We start from the raw sequence: 27,409 nt of genomic DNA, 5'->3' as shown, positions 1-27,409 counted from the left end.
CCAGATCAGAGAATGGGAGGGAAAGAGATGGCAATCGTAGCTGCAGTTTAGATCAGTGGTTTGTTAGAAATTTATCTAGGTTTACTAAGTCTGCAATGCAAACTATTTATATTCAGAATTGTGTCTTTTTGTTTTGTCCGAAGTTGGTGTTAGTAGATGGGTACTTCCCTTATCATGCCCTTGGTGTTAGTCTGTGTAATGAATCAGACTTTATGAGAGCCTGATGTTGCTATTGACCTGTGGTAATCTGTATTGTCTCTCACTGAGAGCCTGATGTTTGATTGTTTCCTGGCATGATTGAAAAGCTTCTGGGGCCTCTACCTCATCTGTGGCTTTTCATGATTGACAGGAAGACCACATGACACATTTATCACTGCCAGCCGACATATTCAACAAAATGCATAAAGGAAGTGCACTTTTATTAATTCTCCTGTACTATTCTTAAACCGAACAGTACACCATTTATTCAATACATGAAGAACAAATTAAAATGATTTTGCAAATCCTCACATATGTATACTATTTATTACATGGAATTCAAACATATAAATAAAACCTCAATATTTATCAGGATAATGTTGCCACAAGTGCTCCACTAGGTCTTCACGTAGCTGATAGTGAGTTTCGTCGTCCCTTATTTTTTTGTGCATCTGGATAAAATCATCAAGATCAGGTATTTCATCGTGGGACACTCTGACATTTTCTCCTCCCTCTGGGAACCGTTCTTCCCAATCAACTTCTCCCTCATCTTCAATAATCATGTTATGCATGATAACACAAGCTTTCATGATGTATCCCAGAGTCTTTTCATCCCAATGTCGAGCTGGCCCTCGAACAATGGCAAATCGAGCTTGCAGAACCCCAAAAGCTCGTTCGACATCCTTCCTTATTGCTTCCTGTGCTTTGGCAAAATATTTCCTCTTGTTGCCATGTGGTTCTGGTATGGTCTTCACAAATGTGGCCCAAGAAGGATATATGCCATCAGCAAGATAATATCCCATCATATAATCGTGTCCATTTATACTATAGTTCACTTCAGGAGCCTTGCCTTCAGCTAGCTTTGCAAATAGCGGGGATCGATGAAGTACATTGATATCGTTATGAGACCCAGGCATACCAAAAAAAGCGTGCCAAATCCAGAGATCCTTTGAAGCAACGGCTTCTAAAATTATTGTAGGCTCGTGCACGTGCCCTTGGTACATACCGTGCAATTCTGTAGGGCAGTTCTTCCACTTCCAATGCATGCAATCTATGGAGCCTAACATACCGGGGAAACCTCTGTCCTCCCCAAGTTCAAGTAATCGAGTTGTATCGTTCTCATTGGGTGATCTTAAGTATTCATGTTCAAAAACTTGTACAACTGCTTTCACAAACCTTCTCAGGCTCTCTATAGCGGTACTTTCTGCAATACCGAGATATTCATCCAAAGCATCTGCTGCTATACCATAAGCCAACTGACGCATTGCTGCAGTGACCTTTTGGTGACAACTGAACCCAATTAAACCAGCTGCATTTCTCTTCTGCACAAAATAGTCATCGTGATCCTCTACTGCATTCATTATGCGGAGAAACAGAGGCCTTCTCATTCTATTCCTGCGAATCATAACTAATGAGACATGCATATCTATGCATATAACAAAAATAAATTATATAAAATTTACTTATACAAACCTGCGCCTGAATAAAACTGGGCCATAGGTAGGATTATCGGAAAAGTAGTCTTGGTATAATCTCAAGTGCCGTGCTTCTCTGTTGCGATCAATCACTTCATGTCCCATGACTGACCCACCATGTCTTGGTGCATTGACAGAGTGCCAATAGCTATGGACGATTTGTGCCGTGGCAAAAAAAAAAATCATCGTCATCGTCAGACGATGATTCATCCACGAGTTGTTGAAACGAGGAGCGAGGTCGACTCATCTTGGATCAAATCAACTGCCAAACCATTATTCATCACAATAAATTAAGTTTTTCCCCTTGCGACGTTGTCAGATCAAATTAAAAAAAATGTGATTGGCCTTCCGTTTTTCCAAATATTTATTCATCATATCAAATTAAGTTTTTTTTCCATCAAGACATTGTCAGATCAGAAACATAAAAAAAGGAAATAGAACAAAGTAAAAAACATGGTTGCTAGCAAAATTTTGCTACTCACGCACTGCACAAGAGCTTGTGCCTGTCACCAATCGTTGCTGCTTGCTGCAGTTGCCTGATTAAGTGAGGTGCTAACGTCGCCGGCCCTGACAGAGGAAGAGCTCTGATTGAGTGAAGTGCTAACGCCGCCGGCGCTGACAGAGGAAGAGCTCTATGTGCGTCTATAGCACTGTGTCCTTCGATCAATTTCGTATATCGCTGCGTCTGATATATAACCTCGCCAACGGTATCAGTTGCGATCTCGCGCGCGACTAGGATGAGCAGCCATCTCCTTCCGTCCGCGTGCGTCGCGTCGACCATGCCCATTCCCCTCCGCATCCGCACGCCGCGATCTCCTCCTCGCCTCTCACGCGCGACGCGATCTCCCCCTCCGCTCTCGCCTGTGATTTTAACGAGCAGGTAGAAAATTAGTTGGGAAGGACCCACTAATGATGATGTGGAAAAATTTTAAATTTTTGGGAACCAAATTTTAGTCATCTATTGGAGAAGAGGGTGTATTTTAGGCTAAATATGTTTTTGGCTGTCCCCAATACAGGATTTTTGGGAGTTTAATTTTAGTCATCTATTGGAGATGCTCTCAGGGAAGGTGAAAGGTCCGACCAACCAACCACTTGAAAGGTCCAACGGCTCGCCGGGGGGCGGAGGAGTGGACGTCACGAGCGGGCGGGCAAAAAACCGGGTTGGCGCTTTGCGCTACACACGCGGCGGCTGGAGTTTGGCCGAGCCGGAGAGCAACGCTCCAACACAGCGAGCGGCGCGCCGGGACGCCGGGTAGTTGGGGCGACCCGCTGCATGCATGGCATTGCTGACATGCTGAGCCTGGCTGCAACGACGAAATCCATCTTACTGTACCACACATCCGCATCCGGTACGTAGACGGTGCGTGTCTGAAGGCCGTTAATACGGATACGGCGAGCAATTAGCCTCTACATTGTATTAGTCGTTATCTACGATTAATTGGCCGGTTTTAGTATAAACGCCCGTATAATGGGCGTATTACAAGGTCCAAACCACGATATCATCGGTCGATCAGTTTTTATCTCTAGTATTTGATGCATAACTATGACCGTTGGGACCTATATTCAATGTAGTATATATATGGTGACTAACTGACTAATGTGGTTGTTCATTAAGAAATAGTAGGAATCTATTTGATATACGTGGCTGTATGCATTTACCTCTTAAAAAGCACAGACTGTCATCAAATACGTACATTCGTATATACAAACGTCACATTTTTTACCAAATTCCGATTGATTGGTTGGCGGTACCCTCTTCGTCGATATCCGCATTCCGTCATCTGCATATAATGATATGAAGTATATTCGAGAGTAAACAATACTAAAGATCATCCTAATCTTTGTGACGTGTACACTCCTGTTTTAAAAGACAATACTGTTGGTTTGTACATTTCGACTGAGTGATTTAAAATCTTTATATATTTAAGATTTGAGTTAATAGAATAGTTGCATTGAATAAAAGATTTTCCTATATTACAATGTAAAATATAACTATGTTGAGTGAAAATTTTGGTTCATGTACAAACTCGTGTTTCGCTTGAAGCCTTGAAGTACAAGGCTAGCTAACTTTCGGAGGGCACGCGCGCATATACATACACACACATATATATATATATATACACATACATACATATACATACATACACACATATATACACACACACACACACACACACACACACATATATATATATATATATATATATATATATATATATATATATATATATATATATATATATATATATATATATATGTATATATGTATATATATACATATATACATATACATATACATATACATATACATATACACATATGTCATGTTTGGCACGGTTCTAGGGGTCATTCTTTCTTAAGAAAAAGGTGTTATATAGTCCAAAATAATATAATTTAATATATGTACTTTTATCTAAAATATAAAATAAATATCTTGTCGTAATAATCTTAATCTATCACCAAACTCTAACTTCAATAGTTAGTTTGTGGAGCTAAAGATATTCAGCTCTTAAAATATCATGCAATTAAAGTTATAACAAACAGGGTATGCATTGGATCTGATGTACTCATATGTCCTAAATTGTAGGGCACATCTTTTTTTTTTTTGAAAAATTAAACTCGATAACTTTTGACTAATAACCATACTAACCATATATATGCTAAATATTACGCATGCATATTACTCACTAGATTCATATTTAAAGTATTTTTCATGTAACGTTAATTTCATATTCGTTAGAAACATAACATGGAACAAATTAATGGTTAAAGTATGTTATTGAGAACCTTGTAAAGAAAATATGTCTACATAATTTGGGACGGAAAGAGTATTACTTAGACAGCTACATCGTATGGCAATCATGAACCTTGTCTATATTCCGTGAATTTTTGTCTACGGCGATGGAGTTTCATCTCAGTTTCAAAATTTCCATCTGACAATCATGGATCTTATCGATATTCCATGACCACGAATTGCTATCTTGTATGGTCATCGATGGGTTAGGATCACCCTACTTCATCGAACTACATGCGGTGCACATGAGAGCTAGGGATCCAAAATGCTAAAAGATAAAGTGAGAACAAGTTAATTTCTTCTTCTTCTTTTTTTTTTACAAAAGTTCCCTTTTATCTTGCTCCGACTATGGCCCATGTTCTATGTAAAATAGTGTCTCCCCATATCGGCTAAAAGGCCGATAGGCTTGACCCTTTTTAATCATGATAAATTAAATACATCAGTATAGCCAAATGCTCAAAACAAGATGGCCTAAGTCTATCCCTGACCCTAACTGTGTCCATCATCCATTGTCTTGGGCCCTAACTGGGGATCTCAAGCTTTTGATAAGTAATTGTAAAAGCTAGGAATATTTTAAGTTTCTAGAATTTAGTTATTTTTAAAATTCTATAACTATATATCCACGTAAGAATCTGGAGAGTTTGAGATTGATGGAGATTCTCAGAGAAGTTGTAGTTGTTAGAAGCACCCCAAATAGGAGCTTGGTCTCTCCGAGACTACACATATCTATGGATTTCCTAGACCATAGAGGGAAGAAGATGAAAAACAGGGGGAAAACACTCCCTATTCAAGTTGAGAAAATGATTATCACGTCCAATTCAAACTTGATGTCCTTAATCTTGAACTTGAAAGTGGTGGATTTCTAGTTGAAGTAGGGGAATTCTATGTTGAAAGTAGTGGATTTCGACCTGGAAGTGGGAATTTGTGTTACAAGCAGGAATTCAAGTTAAATGAGGTGGAATTCTGAATTCAAGGACCCTTTGAAATATAGGAATGAGAAAGCATACAAATAAATAAAAAGCAAGAAAGTTTATAGGCATACAGGTGGGAAACAAAGGATTGAAAAACATAAATGGCTATTTATTTATTTAGATTGCAGGAAAAACACATGAACTAGATGAGAGATAAAAACTCGAAAAGCTTCATAAGGTTAGACATAATACTAACTTTCCTCTAAAATCTTCTTGTCTTGGGCCACTTTGTAGGAAATCCATAAGATTTTTTTATATCCCAGCCTTTGTTTCACATGACTAAATATGATTTTTTTAATATAAGATTATAATTTTACAAATTTTTTTTACATTTTTGATGCAAATCAAAAGGACAAGATTATCCATATTATAGGTAAAAAGTGGTCCATATAACTCTATATAGCGTGTCTCACAATTGTGAGAGTGTGATCCATATACTCTTTTGAACCTAGGGTCATTCTCGTATTTTTAAAGAATTTCTCTCTCCAATTAAGACGAAAGTGTCATCCAGCAAATTACTAGTTATTAAAGTGTCTTTCAGCCGTGACTTTTTTTACTATGTCTACCAACAAACTATATAAATTTTTGGGTGTCCTATAGTAAATTTTACCAATGACATCGTTGAATACATTTGCATGCAAATAACCAAGATTAAATTCTATTGGTGCAACGCTATGCTATATTTAGAATATGACGCAATCTACGGGACACAAAACGACGAAGCACCTTGACTAATAAGGATTAATTTCTAAATGATAAAAGTTTTGTTGTTATGATGACCAAACTGAGATGAAAAGAGTACATTGCAACAACTACCTTATACATTGGGTTGAGGGTTTTTTTGGTTGAGTTCGGCAAACTGTGTTGGGAACTCATCCCACACACAGAAAATGAAGCGACTCATTAGTGCATAATTAATTAAGTATTAGTTATTTTTTAAAAAATAGATTAATATATATTTTTATTTTTTTTCCTAACCTAGGGAAGATGGCTGCCGAACACACAGCCGGTTGTAGCGGTCGTCATATGGGCTCCGAAGCTGACCTGCGCGGGTGGTGGACAAGAAGAACAGATACGTAACACAGCCCTCGGCCACGTTTCAAACTTCCAGAGTTCCGGCCCATTTCCGACCCACTGTTACGGAACTGCCCGTCCCACTGTCACCCCCACCCCTCTCCCGAACGTCGCGCGCTCCGCCGTGGGCTGCAAGGCTGCACCCGCGGCCGCCGCTCTCCGATGTCGCCGCCGCCGCCGCCTCCTCCCGCACCACCCCATGCGCTCCCCCTCCCGTCCCCTCCCTCGCCTCCTCCTCCTCCGCCGCCGCTGCCTCTCCTCCGCCCCACACCGAGACCGCCGCTTCCTCCCCCTCCTCCGCTTCGCCGCCCTCGCCAAGGAGCTCTCCGACCACCGTCCCCGGCCGGGAACGCCGCCGCCCCCTACACGGCCGCGGTCCCCGCACCCCTACGACTACAACCGCCTCATGTCCGCGCACGCGGGGACGCGGGACGGCGCCGGCGCGGACCGCGCCCTCCACCTGCTCGACGAAATGCGCGCCCTCCTCCGGCGCCGCCCCGACGCCGCCTGCTTCACAACGGTCGCCGCGGCGCTGTCGTCCGCGTCCCGCCCGGGCGCGGCGCTCGCCGTGCTCGACGCCATGGCCGCGGATGGCGTCGCGCCCGACGCCGCGGCGTGCACGGTGCTCGTCGGGGTGTACGCCTGCCGCCTGCGGCGGTTCGACGCCGCCTACGAGGTCGTGCGCTGGATGGTGGCGAATGGCGTGGCCCCTGACGTGGTCACCTACTCGACGTTGATATCTGGGCTGTGCAGCGCTGGGCAGGTGGCTGAAGCTCTCGGCGTGCTGGACTTGATGCTGGAGGAAGGTTGCCAACCCAATGCGCACACATATACACCTATCGTGCACGCATATTGCACGGGTGGGAGGATACATGAGGCGAAGAGGCTGTTGAACACTATGATTGCCAGTGGATTTGCTCCAAGTACAGCCACTTACAATGTCTTGGTTGAAGCTCTCTGCAAGGTTGGGGCTTTCGAGGAGGTAGATGCCCTTCTTGAGGAGAGCACTGCAAAAGGGTGGACACCAGATGTAATCACATATAGCAGTTACATGGATGGGCTATGCAAAGCCGGCAGAATAGATAAGAGCTTTGCATTGGTTGATAAGATGTTATCCAACGGGTTACAACCTAGTGAGGTGACTCTGAATATCCTTCTTGATGGTGTTTGTCGTAGCTCAACTGCATGGGCTGCAAAACGCCTCTTGGAGTGCAGCGCAGAGCTTGGGTGGGATGCCAATGTTGTCAATTATAACACGGTGATGAGGAAGCTTTGCGATGAGCACAGATGGCTGTCTGTTGTCAAACTTTTCACTGACATGGCCAAGAAAGGCATTGCTCCAAATAGCTGGACCTTCAACATTGTTGTCCACAGCCTCTGTAAATTGGGGAGACTTCATAAAGCGCTTTTTCTGCTGAGAAGCAAAGAGTTTGTAGCTACCGTTATCACATACAATACTTTAATCCGTCATCTCAGTATTTCTGGGGAAGGCAATGAAGTTTGCCTCTTACTTTATCAGATGATTGAGGGAGGCATTGCTCCCAATGACATCACCTACAGTCTTGTGATTGATTGTCTCTGTAGAGAAGAGAAGTTCTTGGTGGCTCTTTGCTGTTTTTACCAATCACTTGAGGACGACTTCTTCCCATCTGCATTTCTCAGTATTATACGAGGTCTAATTGTTGGTGGTATGCTTGGTCAATTGCATACTCTAATTGGATGTGTTCTTGGACAAGGCTTTATAATAGAAGTGTATATTTACCAGGAACTGATCAAGGCTCTTTGTAAGAATGGATACTGTCAAAGCGTAGAAATGTACAAAGTTTGCCATATATTGGAAAGAATGCTCAGATTGAGATGATCTTTTGTTCCACCAGTTAACACAAAAGAATTCTGTACTTTGAGCTGCTAATGTGCATTGTAGTTGCAAGTTCTCAGTATTATAGGCTTAGTTTACTCTCATCCTTTTTTTAATAAATCTTTGTTTTTTTATTCTTTTTCTTGTTTTAAGATCATTTCTGATCTTATTTAAAATTGACTATGCAATTTGTTTAATTAAAAGCCTTATGAATTTAGTTTGACACCGCCAATCTTCTCACAATCAACTAGTTTCCTAGTTAGCACTTAATTGTAATCCATCATCACATGCCCTATCATCATACTTGTTAAACTAATGGTTTAATTATATGATAGTTTGACTGGTTGGTTTGATTAGGTTAAGTGCTTAAAGGCTTAAATCATCGTCTTCTGATGGTTGTAGTATAAGATTTTACTGAGGCAAATATTCTAATGCAGTAATGTAACTGCTAATCATGCATACTATATAGTCTTATCCAACATTGTTTAAACCTTGTATTTCCTTTTTGCCTGAACATTTACAATATTACCAAACTGCAAAATGTTTACATTGACTGATGAAAAATCAAGCTTCAGGTAGGAGCCATCCGACTGAACTCTCCTTCATTAGTGCCAGAACTGGAATTGAACTTGCTATCTACTGGTGTGTTCATTCGCGATTGGCGCTTCGTTGCAACCATGGGGTTCTTCTCTTCCTCGTCGATGCCAGCAAACTCATATATGTCATTTTTTTGGAACACTGGGTGCACATATGCATCCTTCAGGTACTCTCTCAAATTCAGGGTTGGGTCATTTGCCCGTTCCAGTGTATCCTTTACCATTGCATCCTACAAGACCAAAATGTTTATGTATCAGGATTGTTCTAGCTTAGTTTTTAATTTTACTATATGCTATGGTGAATGCATGTGTGAAGAGTAAAGTTTCAGTCTAACCTGCAGGGGGAACTTTATAAACGCTGGCTCAAAGCGGCCCTTGCAAACATAGTGGAACCATATGGACAGTACAGGAAGAGGAAGAAGAGCAACAGTGGATTTCTCTGCTTCCTGCGTGCTCAGCAGTCCCAACAGGAGGATTTGTGATACTATCAATGCTATAACCAGTCGTCTTTGGACATCTGGCCAGAATTGCGCGCCACTCTCATATTGCTGATTGTAGACATTAATGATCTTGCAAAAAAGAAGCAGAAAAAAAGATTAGCAGACCGTGCTAAGAGAAGATTGAAGAATGACCGGAAACGTATGCTTCTGCCATTGTGAATGTGGCAATATGATAAAAGGGTATATTTAAACTTGAAGGCAGACTAGTACCTGGTGTCTGAATACTAGATAGGCAAGGCTAAAGAACACTATGATGAAAGGTAGAAGAATTGGTGTCACGACAGCATATACAAGCCCAAGCAGAAAGTACAGTTGTATCCTTGGTTCTGTGGTGCCAAAATCCAGGCTCCCAGGGTCCATGGCCTGCTCTCGATCTCGCTCGGTTCTGACCAAGAAAGTATTCTTTATATGGAACATGACCAATGGCTTCAACCTAAGAACCTCAGCGGCAACACCAGCCCAGCCATCAACCATTACATATGTGATGAAAAATGTTGCTTTCATGGGGATGGATTCTCCGACAATCTCTGGAATTCTTGTGAAAACAAAAGGCAAAAGGTGTCAAGGTAAGGTATTAGTATTATTGGCTAGCTGGTAAACATTAACCAACTTAACCAATGTGGGTCAGGGGGTTAGGGAAACACACCCCCTAACCCACATCCATAACAAAGAAGCAATGACAGATTGAGCATACTTATTAGCTGACTGATGGATAAAATTGTTGAGTTGTTGGAACGCTGTTCCAGTTATTACACTCCCCAAGAACACATTGACAAATAGGAACAAATAATACTTCGACGCAGTCCTCCTGTCCAATCCAGATAGTGATGTATGACCTTCAATTTTGCTCATCATCACAAGAAATGTTGGGAGAAGTATAAGGAAGATTTTCAATGCGATTCCTGGCAAGAAACCTTGCACAATTGACTTCAGTGAATTTCTGCAGTACATTGCATCAGAAATGATTTTAGATCCAGAAAAACACTATGTGACAAACAGTAAACAACAGTAATGTGACAAATGTGGGGTTTGTTAAATTTATTTTTCTTTTCTTTACTCACTTTGTTATCTAGCCAGGGAAATTTTGAAGTGTTTAAACATGAACCCAAGTCATGCATCTATGCACTTGTGGAGCATTATTTCTGTTATGATATACACGTTTGACCTGTCATTATCTAAATTTGGTAGCCCTATAAATTTTCAGATTCAAAGGAATGCAAATGAACATCCAGAACTGAACACGTCCAAGCATAGCAGGGTGCTAACTCCAGGAGTCACACACCCAGCAGCAACACACTTTTATGGGTTTATCAAAAGGTTGAAGACAGCAAAATGAAACATTTTAATGGTTGTACTCAATTCCAACATTCAGACATTACTCCTTGTTCAATGATAAAGAAATGTAGAAGGTAACTGTTCACTCCTACAGGCTACAGCATGTTCAACAAATCCAAAAGTCTACTTTATTACAGTTTATTATATGAGTGGTTCGATTCCTGTTGCTTTATATTATATCCTAGTTAGCAAGAAAGAGTGACTTAAAGAAATAAGTACTCAACAGCGTGCTAAACAAATGTTTACCCAGAAATTATGTCAACAATGTAACATAATGAATTGCAAAATCTTCCAATCATACATCCAGTTTGAAATGCATATGCATTTATTTATATGAAATTGGATGTTATTTCAGTATGGTACCATCATACCAGTATCATTACTAGTCAAAATTTGGACCTATCTAACTGTTTTCATGATAGGAAGGCAAAAAATATGTAGATGCACTGATCAACAACATGCTGCAAATGCATTTTTTATGGAAATTAAACTGCAAAAACAATGGGTAATAACAGTCACCTTTCTATTATAGGTTTCAGGAAAGGAAGCATCCGTTCAATGTCATCCAAGTTTGCCATTGATTGGACAATTGCAATTGGAATCATGAAGAAAAAGGTCAGAAAGAAGAGTGCAACGGCCATGATAAGCCTCCGGACTGAGAGCTCGACGAAAGGGATCGCGAGATTAGGCCAGAAAACATCCCGAGGTTCTGGGGCCCACTCGGTAAGCCACAACGTTGGATTGCTCGTCTGTTGCGTTTGAGCGCAAACAGCAGCTCCCCACCGGCTTTTGAAAGATACAAATGCAGCTGGCATAATAGCATTAGGATCAGTGATCACCTTGTGTCTCTCCTCATCTTCCTGCAATGCAAGTGTGCAATTTCGTTTGGTATTTTGATTGTTACAGGGTAAATATATGTTTATCGAAGGAAAATTGGTGGTCAAGTAGTCTGGTAACACTGTCGAGTGTCAACATGGTGAAAGCATGAAAATGCTTCCAATGAATTACTGAAACTTGCACCTGTTTGCATAACTCCTCAATGGCAGTGGTGTAGTGTTCTATAGCATCCACTCTTTTCCCCCAAAGGCCCCACAATCCTGTCTACAAGAAATGTAGTTGATTCATGCCACTTGCAAGATTAGCAGAAACTAAAACAATAACTTCATACTAGTAGATTAAAAAGCTTTGGGTCCATGAGAATAAATCTGCAACAGACAACCCGTACCTTCATAGTTGGTTTTTTTGCAGGGTTTTTAGCATGCTGGTTTTCGTAGTAGACCAGCCAGTTTTGCAAGCCTTTCTTCTGCTCAACCAAACCGGCAAGGGTGTTTGCATTGTATACGGTCTGTTGGTCATATGATAAAAAAGAAATTACTCCAAATGAGGAGCACACATTTGAGCTGGACTATTTGTTATGTGCTAAGAGTAAAGAACTGTCGGTAATTCAGGAGAACAGAACAAAAGGAAATACAATGAGTCGTTTCTTATTTGGATTTCCTTACAACTTAATTATCTAGTTTTTCCACAAAAAGCAATGCTGAAGTCCACAGCGGATTGAAGATAGCAAAATTTATTACCTGGTGACTGAGATAATGATCACGATGATTGACAGCAAAGAAGTGCTCAACATGCTCACTAACTGTTTCATCTGGGTCAGGTGGTACATTTCTCACCAGGACCTAGATAAATAAGAAAATTTTCACCGCCGTAAATTCAAAAAAAAAAAGAAGCATAACTATATAATAAGTTGCAAAGTTGAAATAATCTAGTAAAGAAGTTTAAATTCGTTGATCTGAGTGTTACGGGAAAGATCTCTCACCGTAAACTGATCAGCTCGACGATTCTGAATAGCAAGAAAGCGCAATCTCATAGTTGTTACAACCTTGTATTCACGATACAACACGAAAAACGTCCAAAACGTAAATACATAGGCCATCACTATGTGTGCCCAAAATCTATTGACAGGGAAAAAACATAAATTCATTAGAGAAATTATCAGCCTATCAGGATATCGAACACAAGATATAAATTCGGCTAAACTCTCACTAGTGAAATTGACAACGAAAAAAAACTAATTAGTAGGCATTTGTGTTGGTTAGAAAAATACCGCAAGAGCCTGATCAAATTCTAGTGCTAGAGCATCATAAAAACTGATTTGATAAAAGTGATGATGACTAAATGCTAGAATAATCATCGATAATTGGGAAATTATTTGGAGGCAAAGCCTTTGCATTCATTTATGTGAAAAGCTTTTTTTTCTTTTTGAAGAAAGGGCAGAAGGTTTGCCACTTCTGTATTAATAGAGCAGATTTATGTGAAAAAGTTAGAACATGCATCAATTTCGAAGAGGTCCAGTTTGGATTATTAGTCACACCAGTCTCCATTAATTGTTACAATTTTAGGTTAAGCATAGGTTATCACTGCATAAATATTTTTGTACTAAATTTATTGAAAGTATCTAATAGTGCACCGATATTGAAAAACTTCAAACATATTCACAAAATTCCAAAATGTCTGACCGCCAATTTTTCAAAGTACAGATAGGAAAGGAAACCTTCAATGTCATTATCTTGTTCGAAGGATATGATGGTATGCATTATACCGTGAATGAGAAGTAAAGACTAGCGGTAACATTATACGCGACACAGGTAATTATTCAAAGAAACAAAGGCACGATCCATGGTGGTGCGGCAAGCATTAGGACACACACATGAAGCACAGAGAATTATACCTTTTCGATCCTTTTCCAAGGTTAGATATTGAAAGCTTGTCAATTTGATCATAACTTAGACTCTTTTCCTTCTCCAAAGTTCCACTAGCCCAGTTGATAGGAACAAGGACAATGAATGCCAGCACAGCAATCGGCACAAATATTTTTAACCTGCATAGCAAGAGAACTATGCAGTAAGCATAATACACCGAATATGTTCTGACATCCAATCCAAATCATATAGTCACATTTATCAGTTGAATTCAACCTTTTCGGAAACTTTAAAGACAAAAAAAAAGACCAATTGCGAAACACGAACAGCATGCTCACCCAAGAAGATATATGCGGACATATACCGCGGAGTCGAGGCCTGCGTGCTCAATCAACTCGGGCTCAGGCATTTGCAGCGCTGCAGGCATCCAATTCAGGAAGCGGATATACGTCGAGAGATCAGCATTGACAAACTTTGAGAAAACCGTTCCCATGCTTCTTGGGCTGCTTCTTGTCCCTTTGAGGTACCATTTGGGAAAGTAGACCCTGTCGTTGATAGGCTGTATCCTGAGAACCGCAAATGCGAGAAGAAAACCCAATGCGGACAGTATGTTTATTCCTGCGGCGACGCCGATATCTGTGAGAGAACCCATTTCTCTCTATCTATGAAGACTCAGTTCAGAACAGGCATCATACAGAGAAGTAACGGGAGTTGTTGGTAGAGCTGGTATCTGCAATGAATTGGAAAAATGGTCAGAAAGAATTTGTTAATTCTCAGTTGTAACACAATAAACGTGACAGACTATTGGTGAAGTCGAATAAACCTAGGTGATGATCATCACAAAGTAAGAAGGGTATGAATGGTGAATCGAGATAACGGCAAATATTGTTCAAGGTGTTTGACAGTTTGAGAAAATGAAAAGGATTTATTCAAGAAGTAACGCGCCCAAAAAGAAGGAAGCGATCGATGAAAACCGAGGAGGAAGAGAGCACATCGCAATCCAATTCGACTGCGAACAAATCGAGGAGTAGGGCAGGAATGGTCGATCGATCGAGGCGCAGGCGCACGCGCACGATTACCTCGTCAGGCTGATCTGCGGCAACGGCGCAGACAGACGTGCGCGTCGCCTGTCTCTCGGCCTCCGGCGTCGGAAGCAACGAGGACGGAGAGGGCCGAGACGCGGGTGACTTCGGGCCTCCTGTGGATGGTAGTAAAACGAGGGAGAGACGCGTGCAAATGGCTGTCCTGTCAGATCACGATCGGCCGGCGGCCGGCCGCCAACGAGGCAGATCGACCAGCCCGGTAGGCGGTAGGAAAACCGGGAGAGGAGAAGATCTCGCGACGCCGCCGTCGTTGGCTATTACGAGGGAATGATCGCGGTGGGATTTTGCTGGTTTTGTTTATGGGCGAGAGACGGGAGGGAGGGGCCGGCACGACGGACGTGCGTGCGTGCGTGACGTTCGCCTCGTCTTGTTGGTTGGCTTCGCTTGGCTGGCGCCTCCATTTGTTGCTCGGCCCGTGCAACCGCGGGGGTGGCGGTTTGCAACCGCCGGCGCTAGCCGGCCGTTCACCGTTGGCCCGTGGATCGTTGGGCCGACTCGGCAAGCTCCGACGCTCGCAAAAAATGTGCGAATAAGTTCGCCAGCCATCCCTTAGAGTTACAGCGAGTTTGTTTAACATCCCTTACCCCTAATATTAGAAATTTTCACCTCTAAACTACATAAAACCGTACAACTTTGGTCCATAGCAGTATTGCCAACTGGTTTTAGCTGATGTGACATCCTAGTCAGCAAAAAAAAAATAAATGGTGGAGCCCACATGTCAGCTCCACTCCATTCTCTTCTCTTTTTTGGTGGCGTGGTTGGGGTCGGAGGGGAAGTCAATGTCGTCCAAGTCCCGGTTGCCATAGACGGCGGTGTCGGGGAAGGAGAAGGAGGCGGCGGCAGAGGGGTCATCGACGATGGTGGGGAGTGTCAGCGCACGCCTCCATGAGTCTGTGACGGACAAGCTCCCCGACTGACCGACTCCTCTTCACCAATGACTTCCCCACGGCGGTCACTGACGGGGCGGTGAGGGTAGCTTGACACAGAGGACAGAGGCGGGTTGGGCGGAGGAGGCACCCAAAACCCCCCAAGAAAACGCCGCCTTTTCTTGCCTTGCACAGCTCATCGATCCGTCGTCGGTGAGATCCCTTCGGTTTTTGCGTGTGCAAGATTGTGTCCGCAGGATTTATGAGGTGAGAGATAGCGACTGTGAGGGTCTTGATTTGATCTGTTGTTGCTGTTATTGTTGCGGTGGGGGTGGTGGTGGTTGGGCGCCATGGTGGCACTGGGAGGGCCAGAGCAACGGCAGAAGGACAGGTTCTTCTAGGGCACATAGGAGGTGCATGAACAGGGAGGCCTTGGTGACTTGCGAGGAGACAGGGCTCGTGACGAGGCCAACAAGTGCGCCACACATGTTGTGGGCTCTCTAGATGGCCTCTAGGGTGTGGCGGTCGCCGGCGGAGGCGAGCTCACGGAGCACGACGGCGTCGCTCATCCGCGCGGCCAAGATCTTCACGAGCGCACCGAAGACGGCGTTGGCGGCGCCCTCCACGAGCTCGAGGCGGCGGAGCTCGGCTGGGCTCGCAGGCCTCCTAGCTCGCTGAAGAAGAGTAGAGAAGAAAGAAAAGAAAAGAGATGAGAGGAGAAAAAGAAAAGAAAGAAGAGATGCAGTCTCCACTTTACTCACTTATATGTGGGCCCCATAAAAATTTAATTTTTATTTTGCTGACTAGGATGCTACGTTAGCAAAACCAGATATACATACTGCTATAAGACCTAAATTATACGGTTTTATATAGTTTAGGGGTAAAGATTATGGATGTCATACAACTCGATGAAAAGTTGAGGGACGATTTCTGAACTTATTCCAAAAATCTTTGCAATGGCCCAGCCTGTTGATGAAATGGATCGACAACGGTCAGCCCAGCCCAGAAATCCAGTAGACCGTAGACAAATAGCGAAAATCAGCTGAGAGAACTGCTGGCTGTTGACCTGTTATGTTCGCGAACGGCAGAATTTGCAGCTGGAAACTGATCGATCAAAGAGATCCGTGCAACGTGCAGGCTCGAGCGGCACATTGGGCGGACGATAAATCTCCACCCGTTTCTTGGATCTTGTCACTTTTGGAAACCACCATACACCACACCACGTGATCACGTAGCGAGTACATGTGCTACTTGCAGCGGTCTACGCCACCGGACAGCAGGACGACGCCACGATCACATCTCCACTCCACATCGTGACGGGGACGGGGCCCAGTGCGCGCGAACAGCTGCTGTACATGGGACACCCACGCGAAACGGACGGATGCGGCCGCACCACCCCGCCGCGCCGAGCGAGCCTGTGTGCACTCGCACCTGCACTGTGCGGTGACAGCGACACCAACGGTGCCGCTGCGCGACGGCGTCACCTGCGACGCAAATGAGCAAACCAACCCCCCCCCCCCCCCCCCTCTTCTTCACGAAATAGCCGTGCGAAAAGCGACGCCCTCCCAACGCAAACGCACGCAACGTCGTGGCACACAACGGATCCCGTGCGCGCCGCCCACCGTCGCCCGCGCGCCCATCCCGCTCTCCGCCTCCACGTGTGCCGCCCACCGCGCGCGCCTCCCCCCTCGCCTCGGCTCCTCCCTCCACTCCACTCCACGCCCCCGCGCGTGCCGCGCGCTCTCTCCCCACCCTACGCGGCCCTTCCCTTACAAGCGACCGGGCCCTGCTGAAACCCCGATGCCCACCACCCGCTCGACGCAATTCCGCGCCCGCTGATCGCACCGTCAGGTCCGGTCAGCCAGCCTCAGCCCATGGCGTCCCTCCCCGCGCCGCCCACGCCGCTCGGCTCCTGCCCCCGCGGCCGCGGCGGCGGAAGAGTTGTAGCGCGGCCCCGTCGCGCGGGTCTCGCCTGCGCCGCGCGGTCGTGCTACCGCTTCCGGACCGACGACGACGGCGTGGTGGACGTGGCCGTCTCCGGGGAGGATGGGGACGGCGGCGGCGGGGGGTACGCGGTGTCCGTCGAGGTCCCTGGCACTCGCGGGCGGGAGGGCGGGCTAGTGCTCCGCGCCTCGGGGTCCGGCGAGGGCGTCCCGCTGGCGCCGGCCGCCGGCGGCGCCTCCCTCGCGGCCGAGCTCTCCTTCGACCCGACCCGCGCGCCGTTCTACCTCTCGTTCCTGCTCACGGACGCGTCGGGGGCGGAGATACGGACGCACCGCAAGACGAGCTTCCGCGTGCCCGTCGGCGTCGGGCCGGGCAGCCCCGCGCCGCTCGGCATGTCTATCTCAGGCGACGGCGCCGTCAATTTCGCGGTGTACAGCAAGAATGCCAATGCCGTTTCTCTCTACCTCTACGCCGCCGCCGTCGGCGGCGGCGGCGGCGACGAGCCCGCGCTGGAGATCGACCTCGATCCGTACATCCACCGGACTGGCAACGTCTGGCATGTCTCTCTGGCGAGCGTAGATGGGTACGTCAGCTATGCCTTCTGCTGCGGTGGCATCCGCCGCCCACTGTTGGACCCGTACGCCAAGGTGATCGGAGACTTCGTCTCCAGCAACTCGGTTTACGACGAGGGTGTCACTGCGCCGTCAATGAGGTGCTTTGCATCGTTGGCGATTGCGCCGAGCTACAACTGGGGAAGGGACAGGCACCCCCGTCTGCCATTGGAGAAGCTGGTGGTGTACCGGGCAAATGTGGCTTTGTTCACAAAGGACAGGTCGAGCGGGCTCCCGGATGACGCTGCCGGCACTTTCACCGGGCTTTCTGCTAAGGTAGAGCACTTCAGGAGCCTTGGTGTCAATGCAATTTTGCTGGAACCAGTGTTCCCATTTCATCAGGTGAAAGGACCTTATTTCCCGTACCATTTCTTTTCACCGATGAACTTGTATAGCAGCAAAGGTTTGAGTGTTTCAGCCATCAAGTCCATGAAGGATATGGTCAGGGTAATGCATAGAAATGGAATAGAGGTCCTCTTGGAGGTGGTTTTTACACATACTGCTGAGGGAGAATCAGAGTGTCAGACGATATCAATGCGTGGCATTGATAATTCCTCGTATTACATTGCCAATGGGATCGCAGGATGCAAAGCGAGCATACTGAATTGCAACCATCCGGTGACTCAGAAGCTGATTTTGGACAGCCTCCGCCATTGGGTGCTTGACTTCCATGTTGATGGGTTTTGCTTCATCAATGCCCCTTTCCTTGTGAGAGGTCCTGGTGGTGAATATTTATCTCGACCTCCCCTTCTTGAGGCGATAACTTTTGACCCGGTTCTTTCCATGACAAAGATCATTGCAGATCCTTGGTCTCCACTTGACATATCTAACGTGCAATTCCCATTCCCTCATTGGAAAAGATGGGCTGAGGTGAACACAAGATTCTCTATTGATGTGCGCAAATTTTTGAAGAGAGAAGCACTTATTAGTGATCTTGCTACACGCCTGTGCGGCAGTGGGGACCTGTTCTCAACCAGAGGGCCTGCATTTTCATTCAATCATGTATCCAGGAATTCAGGGCTTTCTCTTGTTGATCTGGTGAGTTTCAGCAATGATGATCTTCTTTCTGAGTCGAGCTGGAATTGTGGTGAAGAAGGTCCATCAGAGAACAGTGCTGTCCTTCAGACAAGGCTAAGGCAGATACGCAACTTCTTATTTATTCTATTTGTATCACTTGGTGTTCCTGTTCTGAACATGGGAGATGAATGTGGGCACTCTGCTGCTGGTTCAGTATCATACAAGGATAGAGGGCCTCTGAACTGGAGAGGCATGAAGACAACATTTGTTAAGGAAGTGACCGGATTCATTTCATTTCTAACTGCACTCAGGAGTCGGCGAGGCGATATCTTTCAGAGAAGGGAATTCCTAAAACTTGAGAATATACATTGGTATGGGAGCGATCTATGTGAGCCAGGTTGGGATGATCCTACCAGCAACTTTCTTTGCATGCACATAAATGCAGAGGTAGATGAAATGGCGGCAGATTCGGTCAGAGGCGACCTGTACATCTGTTTCAATGCAAACGAGGAATCAGTGAGTGCTGCCTTGCCTGCTCTTGCAGAAGGATCCGTGTGGTTGCGCTTGGTTGACACATCACTTGCATTTCCAGGTTTCTTTGCAACCGAATCTAATCCCAAGGTGCAACAAGTGCCAGGATTATCCTCTTATCATGTGGAAGCGCATACTTGTGTTCTATTTGAATCAAAGAGCGCTCTTGCCTAGTTTCTGCAGTCAAAATAAGGATCACAAACCTATGATAAGTACAAATTTTTGTGTATATCTACAGTCAGAAACCTGAGGTCCCAATAAGTTGTAGTGGTTGTATATGAGAATGTTAATGATAATAAAAGAATGTATCATTTTCCAGATGGATGTTACTCCTATACAGTTACCTTCATGTTCCCTGACAGAGTTAATTGATCCCATTACTTGGTGTGCTATATTTCAGCCATTCAGGTTTGCTTAGTTGCTAGTTTCACTATCACGGCTGTTTGCTTAACAAATGACAAAGCAGCGTCGCTATCACGGACATTTAACTTTTTGTCACTTCTAAAATGTGGCAATTAAGAATTTATCACTCACTCACTCCATGCCAGCGCCGGAACAACGCTGTGGTCTCCCGGCGCTGGGGAGTATGTTCGAAGGCGTTCCCATCGCCTCGCTGAGCTTCTTCCCGCAGTAGCTACCAGAACATGTTCCTAGTCAATCGCCTGTTCGATTTGCTACGTTGGTGTTTGCAGATGAAGGCGGCGCAAATGGAGTCGCCGTCGTGGCCTTGCTCCAGCGGCGACAGTGTTGGAAATTTGGTCATAATTCGGTATATTTTAATCCAAAATAACAAGATAATAAACATGATATTTACAATGGGATTTGATCTAGTGATAGTGGTGAATGTAATCAACATGAGCATAATTAACGTAGAATAAGCATCAACAATCACATGATAGCACAATGTTGACATTGCGATCAACATTAACCGTAAAACTTCTAATTGAAATAATGTAAGAAGGTTATACCTCAAGAATGGTTCTCCATTGGAGTTTGAGGTAGTATTGCCTCCGTTGGTGTTGACGGGAACCTCCTTCTCCTTGTCTCCAGTGTTGCCGTTGTGTCCAGTGTTTGACATGTTGGTGAAGACGAAGTAGACATTGACGAACAGTGAGTAGTCGCGCCTTGCGCTCCCCAAAAACCTGATCGCCCGCCCGTCCGTGCAAACATCGCAGCAGTGTGTGGTTTCGGAGGCCTACTCTCCCAACGCGTGTGCACACACTCGTCAGGATGGGATTACCGTAGCAGCAACAACCTTGGAAAATGGATGAAAGTGTATCTCACTTCTCACGCAGAAGATCAAATCCATTCTTCTTTTACATGAGGAATGGAAGATGAAGAGTAAGAGTCATGGAATAGTAAGAGGAACAAAGTAACTAATTCTCATCAACTAGCCATCAACTATCTTCCACTACACAACCATCAACCAATCACCAATTAGGAGTAATTGATATATGTTACCAATGTAATAGGAAGAGGAATGGAGCAACTAATTATCATCAACTAGCCGTGAACCATCCTCCACTACACCACCATCAACCATCCATCAATTAGGAGTAATTAATATAATTCACTAATCAAATGGATTAATTCTTAAAACTCTTCATCTCACTGATATCTCATAAGAGAATGAATACATATGAATTCCTAGCATAATGAGCCTTGGAATTTATTTGATTTAATTGATTTAAATGGATCAATTACCTAATTAAATCTAACAATCCCCACCAAATTTCAAGGCTCATGAGAATGCTCTCTATTCCATAGCAGATTTTATATACCAGTGTTCCGGTGAAGACTGTTAAGTTGAACTTCCATCTAAAAAAGGAGCTACACCTGACCACAACTGAACAATGGACTATGCCTTGAATTGTCAGTCTTGTGTAGTTAGGTTTCACTCAATTCCATAACTGATACTAGGTAACCGTTAGTATTCCCTCGGGTTGGAGTATATAAGTCATACTCCAGTCCTTTCATGAGTATCTAGAGATCACCCAAATCTCATAGACTGTGACTAGCAGTCGAACTCATATAGGTGTGTTCCTTCTAAGATGTTCCGCAGATCAACATCTCTGCTTAATGAAAGCCACTCGGAACACATTGAGGCATAAGCCATCCTACCATACAGAATAGAAGAGAAGTACATCATGAAAATGAGCCCATTTAAGGGTCTCTTCTCTCGGTTACACAATAGTTTGTTTCGCTATCCAAATTCACGGGATCTCCGATCCCAATGGACATGTTTCCACTGTTATGCAACTCTAAGTGGGTCTCAAACCCATTTCCCTCGATGCACTGTCTATCACATTATGTAGTAGCCCCTTGGTAAACTGATCTACCAGATTTTTAGCTGTCTGGACATAGTCCAGTGCTATCACTCTGGATTTTTTCTGCTTTCCGACAGATTTCAGTCTTCTCTTTACATGCCTAGCTGACTTCATGTTGTCCTTCGAACTATTCACCTTAATAATCATTGTTTGATTATCACAGTTCATTAGGATAGCTGGCACTGGTTTTTTAACCACCGGCAAATCCATCAGGAGTTCACGAAGCCACTCGGCCTCAACTGTGGCAGTATCTAGTGCTGTGAGTTCTGCTTCCATTGTTGACCTCGTTAAGATGGTCTGCTTGCAAGACTTCCATGAAACAGCGCCACCTCCAAGTGTGAACACATATCCACTTGTGGCCTCTATCTCATCAGCATCAGATATCCAGTTTGAGTCACTATATCCTTCCAGTACTTTTGGGTACCCAGTATAGTGAATTCCATAGCTCACTGTGCCCTTTAGATAGCGCATTACTCTTTCCAAAGCTTACCAATGATCATCTCCCAGATTTGAAACAAACCGGCTCAGCTTGCTCACAGCAAATGAGATGTCAGGCCTCGTTGCACTAGCCAAGTACATCAATGAACCAATGATTTAGGAGTATCTCAACTGATCCCTTGCTATTCTTCGAATTTTCCTTAATAGCACACTGGAGTCATAAGGAGTAGGAGTTGGCTTGCAGTCACTATAGCCAAAGCGACACAAAACCTTGTCCACATAGTGAGATTGCACGAGTATAATCCCACCCTCATCTCCTCTCAGTAGCTTAATGTTAAGAATAACATCAGCCACTCTCAAATCCTTCATTTCAAAGCTTTTGGACAGAAAGTCCTTAACCTCCTCAATCACTTTGAGGCTGGTTCCAAAAATCAATATGTCATCGACATATAAACACAAGATCACTCCCTCTCCCCCACCATAGCGATAGTACACACATTTGTCAACTTCGTTCACAACAAAGCCAGCAGATGTAAGTGTTGTGTCAAACTTCTCATGCCATTGCTTAGGTGCTTGCTTTAGGCCATACAAAGATTTCAACAGTTTGCACACCATTCCCTCCTGACCTTCTAGTACATACTCATCTGGTTGATCCATATAGATCTTCTCCTCCAGCTCTCTATTTAGGAAAGCTGTCTTAACGTCCATTTGATGAACGAGAAGACCATGAGAGGCCGCCAGAGCAAGTAGTACTTGAATCGTGGTCAAGCGGGCTACTAATGAATAGGTGTCAAAAAAGTCCTCGCGTTCTTTTTGGGTATAACCCTTGGCCACAAGCCTTGCCTTCTACTTTTCAATTGTACCATCAGACCTAAGTTTTTTTCTTGAAAACCCATTTGCATCCTACAGGCTTGCACCCATATGTACGCTCAACGACTTCCCAAGTACCATTAGACATAATTGAATCCATCTCACTACGTACCACTTCCTTCCAATAGTCAGCGTCAGGAGATGAATATGCCTCTTCTATGGTTCTTGGAGTGTAATCCATGAGGTATACAATGTAGTCATCTCCAAAGAATTTTGCAACCCTTTGTCTCTTACTCTTTCGAGTATCTACAATGTTATCCTCCTCAGGATTTTCCTCAGGCGTTTGATCATTGTGTTCTATCGGTGCAAAGTGCTCATGGGGTAAAACAGGTTCTTGACTAGAAGTGTTAGGTGTATTTTTCATGGGAAATTCATTGTCAAAGAATGTGGCATCTCTGGACTCAGTAATTGTACCCATACACATGTCGGGTACTCCAGAGTTTACTATTAAGAACCAATAACCCACGCTGAGGATAGCGTAACCAAGGAACACACAGTCTACCGTCTTTGGTCCAAGTTTACGCTTTTTGGCTATAGGTACATTCACCTTGGCCAAGCTGCCCTATGTGCGTAGGTATGAGAGATTTAATTTTTTCCTTTCCCATTCCTTGAATGGTGTTACTTACTTATGCTTTACTGGAATTTTATTCAGGACATGAAAAGCAGTCAAGATTGCCTCACCCCAACCATTCCTTGGAAAGTCCCGCAGTGTCTAACATGGCATTCACCATCTCAGTTAGAGTGCAGTTCTTTCTTTCGGCTACCCCGTTTGATTGGGGTGAATAGGGAGGTGTCCTCTCATGAATAATTCCAGACTCTTCGCAAAACGACGTAAACTCATTAGAAAAATACTCTCCACTCCTATCGGACCTCAACCGTTTGATTTTCCTTTCAAGTTAATTTTCTACCTCAGCTTTATAGATCTTAAAGTAATGTAATGCTTCATCCTTTGTTTTCAATAGATACACATAGCAAAATCTAGTGCAATCATCTATCAGTGTCATGAAATATTTATTTCCCCCTTTAGTCAACATGCTGTTCATTTCGCACATATCGGAATGAACAAGTTCTAGAGGTACCAAAGTCCTCGCCTCAGATGCCTTGTGAGGCTAGCGAGGTTGTTTTGATTGAACACAAGTATGGCACTTGGAACTTTTGACTAAAGTGAATTTTGGAATTAAACTCATGTTAGCCAAGCGCGTCATACAACCGAAATTCACATGACAAAGTCGCAAATGCCACACATTGGACTCATCATTCTCGCTAATATGGTTCACAACATTATTATTACACATGTCATCCAAAGAAAAGCGGAACAAGCCTCCGCTATCATAGCCTTTTCCAATAAAAGTTCCATATTTAGATACGACACATTTATTGGATTCAAACACAAGTCTAAAACCATCTCTACACAGTAGAGAGCCGCTAACTAGATTCTTCTTTATTGAAGAGACATGCTGCACGTTCTTCAGCTGCACGGTCTTTCCCGAAGTAAACTTCAGATCAACCATACCAACACCATGAACAGCCGCAAGCTATCCGTTTCCCATCAACAAAGAGGAACCTCTCCCGACCTGATAAGAAGAAAATAGGGAAATATTAGCACACACATGAATATTAGCACCAGTATCAACCCACCAATCAAGTGAATGAAAAACAGAGAGAACTGTAGGTAAAAAATTACCGTACCCCAATGTTCCTCCACCCTTGCTAATAACCATGTTGGCGGACTTCTTGTCCCTACGATCAGGACAATTCTTAGCCCAATGCCTAGGTTTACCGCACACAAAGCAGTTGCCCTTGGCCTTTCCCTTGCCTTTCTTCTTAAAATTGGTAGTAGCCTTTGAAAAACAGAGAGAACTGTAGGTAAAAAATTACCGTACCCCAATGTTCATCCACCCTCGCTAATAACCATGTTGGCGGACTTCTTGTCCCTGCGATCAGGACAATTCTTAGCCCAATGCCCAGGTTTACCACACACAAAGCAGTTGCCCTTGGCCTTTCCCTTGCCTTTCTTCTTAAAATTGGTAGTAGCCTTTGGTTTGACATCAGGCTTGACTTTCTTGTTGTTGTTGTGAGATGCGTGAGGGTTCTTCTTCTACACCAAATTGGTGCTGGAACCTCCCTCGATCTTATTGCCCCGGTTGTCCTTTGCCCTCTCCTTCTCCTCAACACCCAAAGAGCCAATGAGATCAGTAACACTGAACTTTTGCCTTTTGTGTTTTAGAGAAGTAGCAAAGTCCAACCAAGAAGGTGGCAATTTGGCAATAATGCCACCCGCCACAAACTTGCCCGGCAACTCGCAGTTGTTGTTCTCAAGTTCCTTTGCCAGCATCTGAATCTCATGAGCCTGTTGCACTACAGAATGGTCATCGACCATCTTGTAGTCATAGAACTGCTCCATGACATACAGCTCGTTGCCGGCGTCGGAAACTCTGAACTTGGCCTCAAGTGCATCATACATGTCCTTCCGTGAAGGCATGTGAATGTACACGTCCACTATATTATCAGCGAGTACACTGATCAATGCTCCACGGAACAGGCAATCCGAAGCCTCGAACTTAGCCTCCTTCTCAGAAGAGAGAGGCGGTTCACTCTGTTTGCCCCGTGAAACATAGAAGCATTGCATCGCTGTCAACCATAGTAGTGCACGTGCTTTCCATCTCTTATAGTTCGAACCATCAAAAGCATGATGTTTCAGTGTTGCGGCAAAGCCAACTACCGAAAAGGACCTATCAGGACTTTGGAGTGTTGGAAATTAGGTCATAATTCGGTATATTTTAACCCAAAATAACAAGATAATAAACATGATATTTACAATGGGATTTGATCCAGTGATAGTGGTGAATGTAATCAACATGAGCATGCTTAACGTAGAATAAGCATCAACAATCACATAATAACGCAATGTTGACATTGTGATGAACATTAACAGAAAAACTTCTAATTGAAATAATGTAAGAAGGTTATACCCCAAGAATGGTCCTCTGTTGGAGTTTGAGGCAGTATTGACTCCGTTGATGTTGACAGGAACCTCCTTCTCCTTGTCTCCAGTGTTGCCGTTGTGTCCAGTGTTCGACATGTTGGTGAAGACGAAGTAGACATTGACGAACAGTGAGTAGTCGCGCCTTGCGCTCCCCAAAAACCTGATCGCCCGCCCATCCGTGCAAACGTCGCAGTAGTGAAGCATCTAGGCCCCCGGTGTTAATTTTGGTAATTAATGACAAGCACTAATTGTGGACTAACCGTTGTCTTTGAGCTATACATTTTAAGTTAGGTCCACGTCATATGCGCGCATGGATGATTATCGATGGATTAAAATTGACGGCGCAAAGCAAAGGGAAAGAAGACGGTAAAACTAGCGCTTTAATTTAGAATTGATCGAGGTGTAGGGCGATCAAATTTGCTAGTTTAATTTTAGTTTCGTCGTACTATTAAGAGGGGTAATGACCTAGCAAAGAGATGATTTTAATTGCCACATTAGGTCATTGCATTTTCATTTGTGCTCTCTTTTTCATTACACAAATTCACTGGGTTCAGCCTGACCAGGGGCGGTCAGACCGGCCACATAGTGGCGGTCTGACCGGCGTGCCCTAGCCGGTCAGATCGGCTACATAGTGGCGGTCTGACCGGCGGCACTTTCCCGGTCAGACCGGCCTCCTGGAGGCCGAGATGATGCTGCTCGGGATGGCCGATACAGAGCCGACGGAGCCGTAGTCGGTCAAACCGAGCCAATGGCGGTCTGACTGAGCCGAGGCCGGTCTGACCGGCCACCCCATGTCGATCTGACCGGCCAGGCCGATGGGGCCCTCTGACAGGACTACAACGGCTAGTTTTCTAGCCGTTGCAGAGTAGCACGGTCTGACCGGCCGCATACCTCCGGTCAGACCGGCAGAGCACAGAGTTGGGGGATTTCGCCCCCAACGGCTAGTTTTGGTGGGTGGGAGTATAAATACTCCCCCACCAGCAGCAAGGGGGCTCTCTTGGCACCCAATTCAATTGCATACACTCCTTGCACCTCTCTCACACTCACTTGAGCTTTGTGGTCATCCATAGTGTGTTAGAGGGTTGTTTAGCCAAGAGTCAAGTGCATTTGCTTCCATTGTAGAGCTAGTGTGGCACTTGATCATCTCCACACCGGGTCATTGCTTGTTACTCTTGGAGGTTGCCGCCTCCTAGACGGCTTGTGGAGGAGTTGC

At 44.6% G+C, this 27,409-nt stretch overlaps 3 protein-coding genes and 1 pseudogene across 3 annotated transcripts; 2 read left to right on the top strand and 2 right to left on the bottom strand.

Moving 5' to 3' along the window:
* Positions 1-402: 402 nt before the first annotated feature.
* On the bottom strand, positions 403-2,591 carry LOC107281019 (protein ALP1-like; annotated as a pseudogene).
* Positions 2,592-6,711: 4,120 nt separating this feature from the next.
* LOC9267318 (protein Rf1, mitochondrial) lies at positions 6,712-8,373 on the top strand. Its single transcript, XM_015783131.1, has one exon. It carries the CDS (start codon positions 6,712-6,714, stop codon positions 8,371-8,373), a length of 1,662 nt encoding a protein of 553 aa, XP_015638617.1.
* A 421-nt stretch (positions 8,374-8,794) lies between these two features.
* Positions 8,795-14,862, bottom strand: LOC4338696 (CSC1-like protein At4g02900). The gene is made up of 12 exons (XM_015782349.3): positions 14,583-14,862; positions 13,842-14,233; positions 13,533-13,682; positions 12,621-12,756; positions 12,379-12,480; positions 12,027-12,146; positions 11,822-11,902; positions 11,321-11,661; positions 10,161-10,406; positions 9,677-10,001; positions 9,302-9,535; positions 8,795-9,196 (listed from the first exon to the last, which is right to left on the bottom strand). Exons 2-12 carry the CDS (start codon positions 14,153-14,155, stop codon positions 8,942-8,944), a joined length of 2,304 nt encoding a protein of 767 aa, XP_015637835.1. The 5' UTR covers positions 14,156-14,233; positions 14,583-14,862; the 3' UTR covers positions 8,795-8,941.
* A 2,330-nt stretch (positions 14,863-17,192) lies between these two features.
* LOC4338695 (isoamylase 2, chloroplastic-like) lies at positions 17,193-19,893 on the top strand. The gene has a single exon (XM_015781810.3). It carries the CDS (start codon positions 17,347-17,349, stop codon positions 19,747-19,749), a length of 2,403 nt encoding a protein of 800 aa, XP_015637296.1. The 5' UTR covers positions 17,193-17,346; the 3' UTR covers positions 19,750-19,893.
* The last annotated feature ends 7,516 nt before the right edge of the window (positions 19,894-27,409 follow it).

This window comes from Oryza sativa, chromosome 5 (assembly GCF_034140825.1).
Source record: "Oryza sativa Japonica Group chromosome 5, ASM3414082v1".
Classification (NCBI taxonomy): domain Eukaryota; kingdom Viridiplantae; phylum Streptophyta; class Magnoliopsida; order Poales; family Poaceae; genus Oryza; species Oryza sativa.
Note: the sequence above shows the minus strand (reverse complement) of the source record. Positions and strands in the feature narration are given on the sequence as shown.

What these genes read in the sequence shown, in the direction of transcription:
- LOC9267318 (XM_015783131.1), top strand. Translation starts at nt 6,712, where the DNA reads ATGCGCTCCCCCTCCCGTCCCCTCCCTCGCCTCCTCCTCCTCCGCCGC.
- LOC4338695 (XM_015781810.3), top strand. Translation starts at nt 17,347, where the DNA reads ATGGCGTCCCTCCCCGCGCCGCCCACGCCGCTCGGCTCCTGCCCCCGC.
- LOC4338696 (XM_015782349.3), bottom strand. Translation starts at nt 14,155, where the DNA reads ATGGGTTCTCTCACAGATATCGGCGTCGCCGCAGGAATAAACATACTG. An exon ending in GTCCGCATATATCTTCTTGG is followed by an intron (nt 13,683 to 13,841) that starts GTGAGCATGCTG and finishes CTTGCTATGCAG; the next exon opens with GTTAAAAATATTTGTGCCGA. An exon ending in ATCCATCAGTCAGCTAATAA is followed by an intron (nt 10,002 to 10,160) that starts GTATGCTCAATC and finishes TGTTTTCACAAG; the next exon opens with AATTCCAGAGATTGTCGGAG.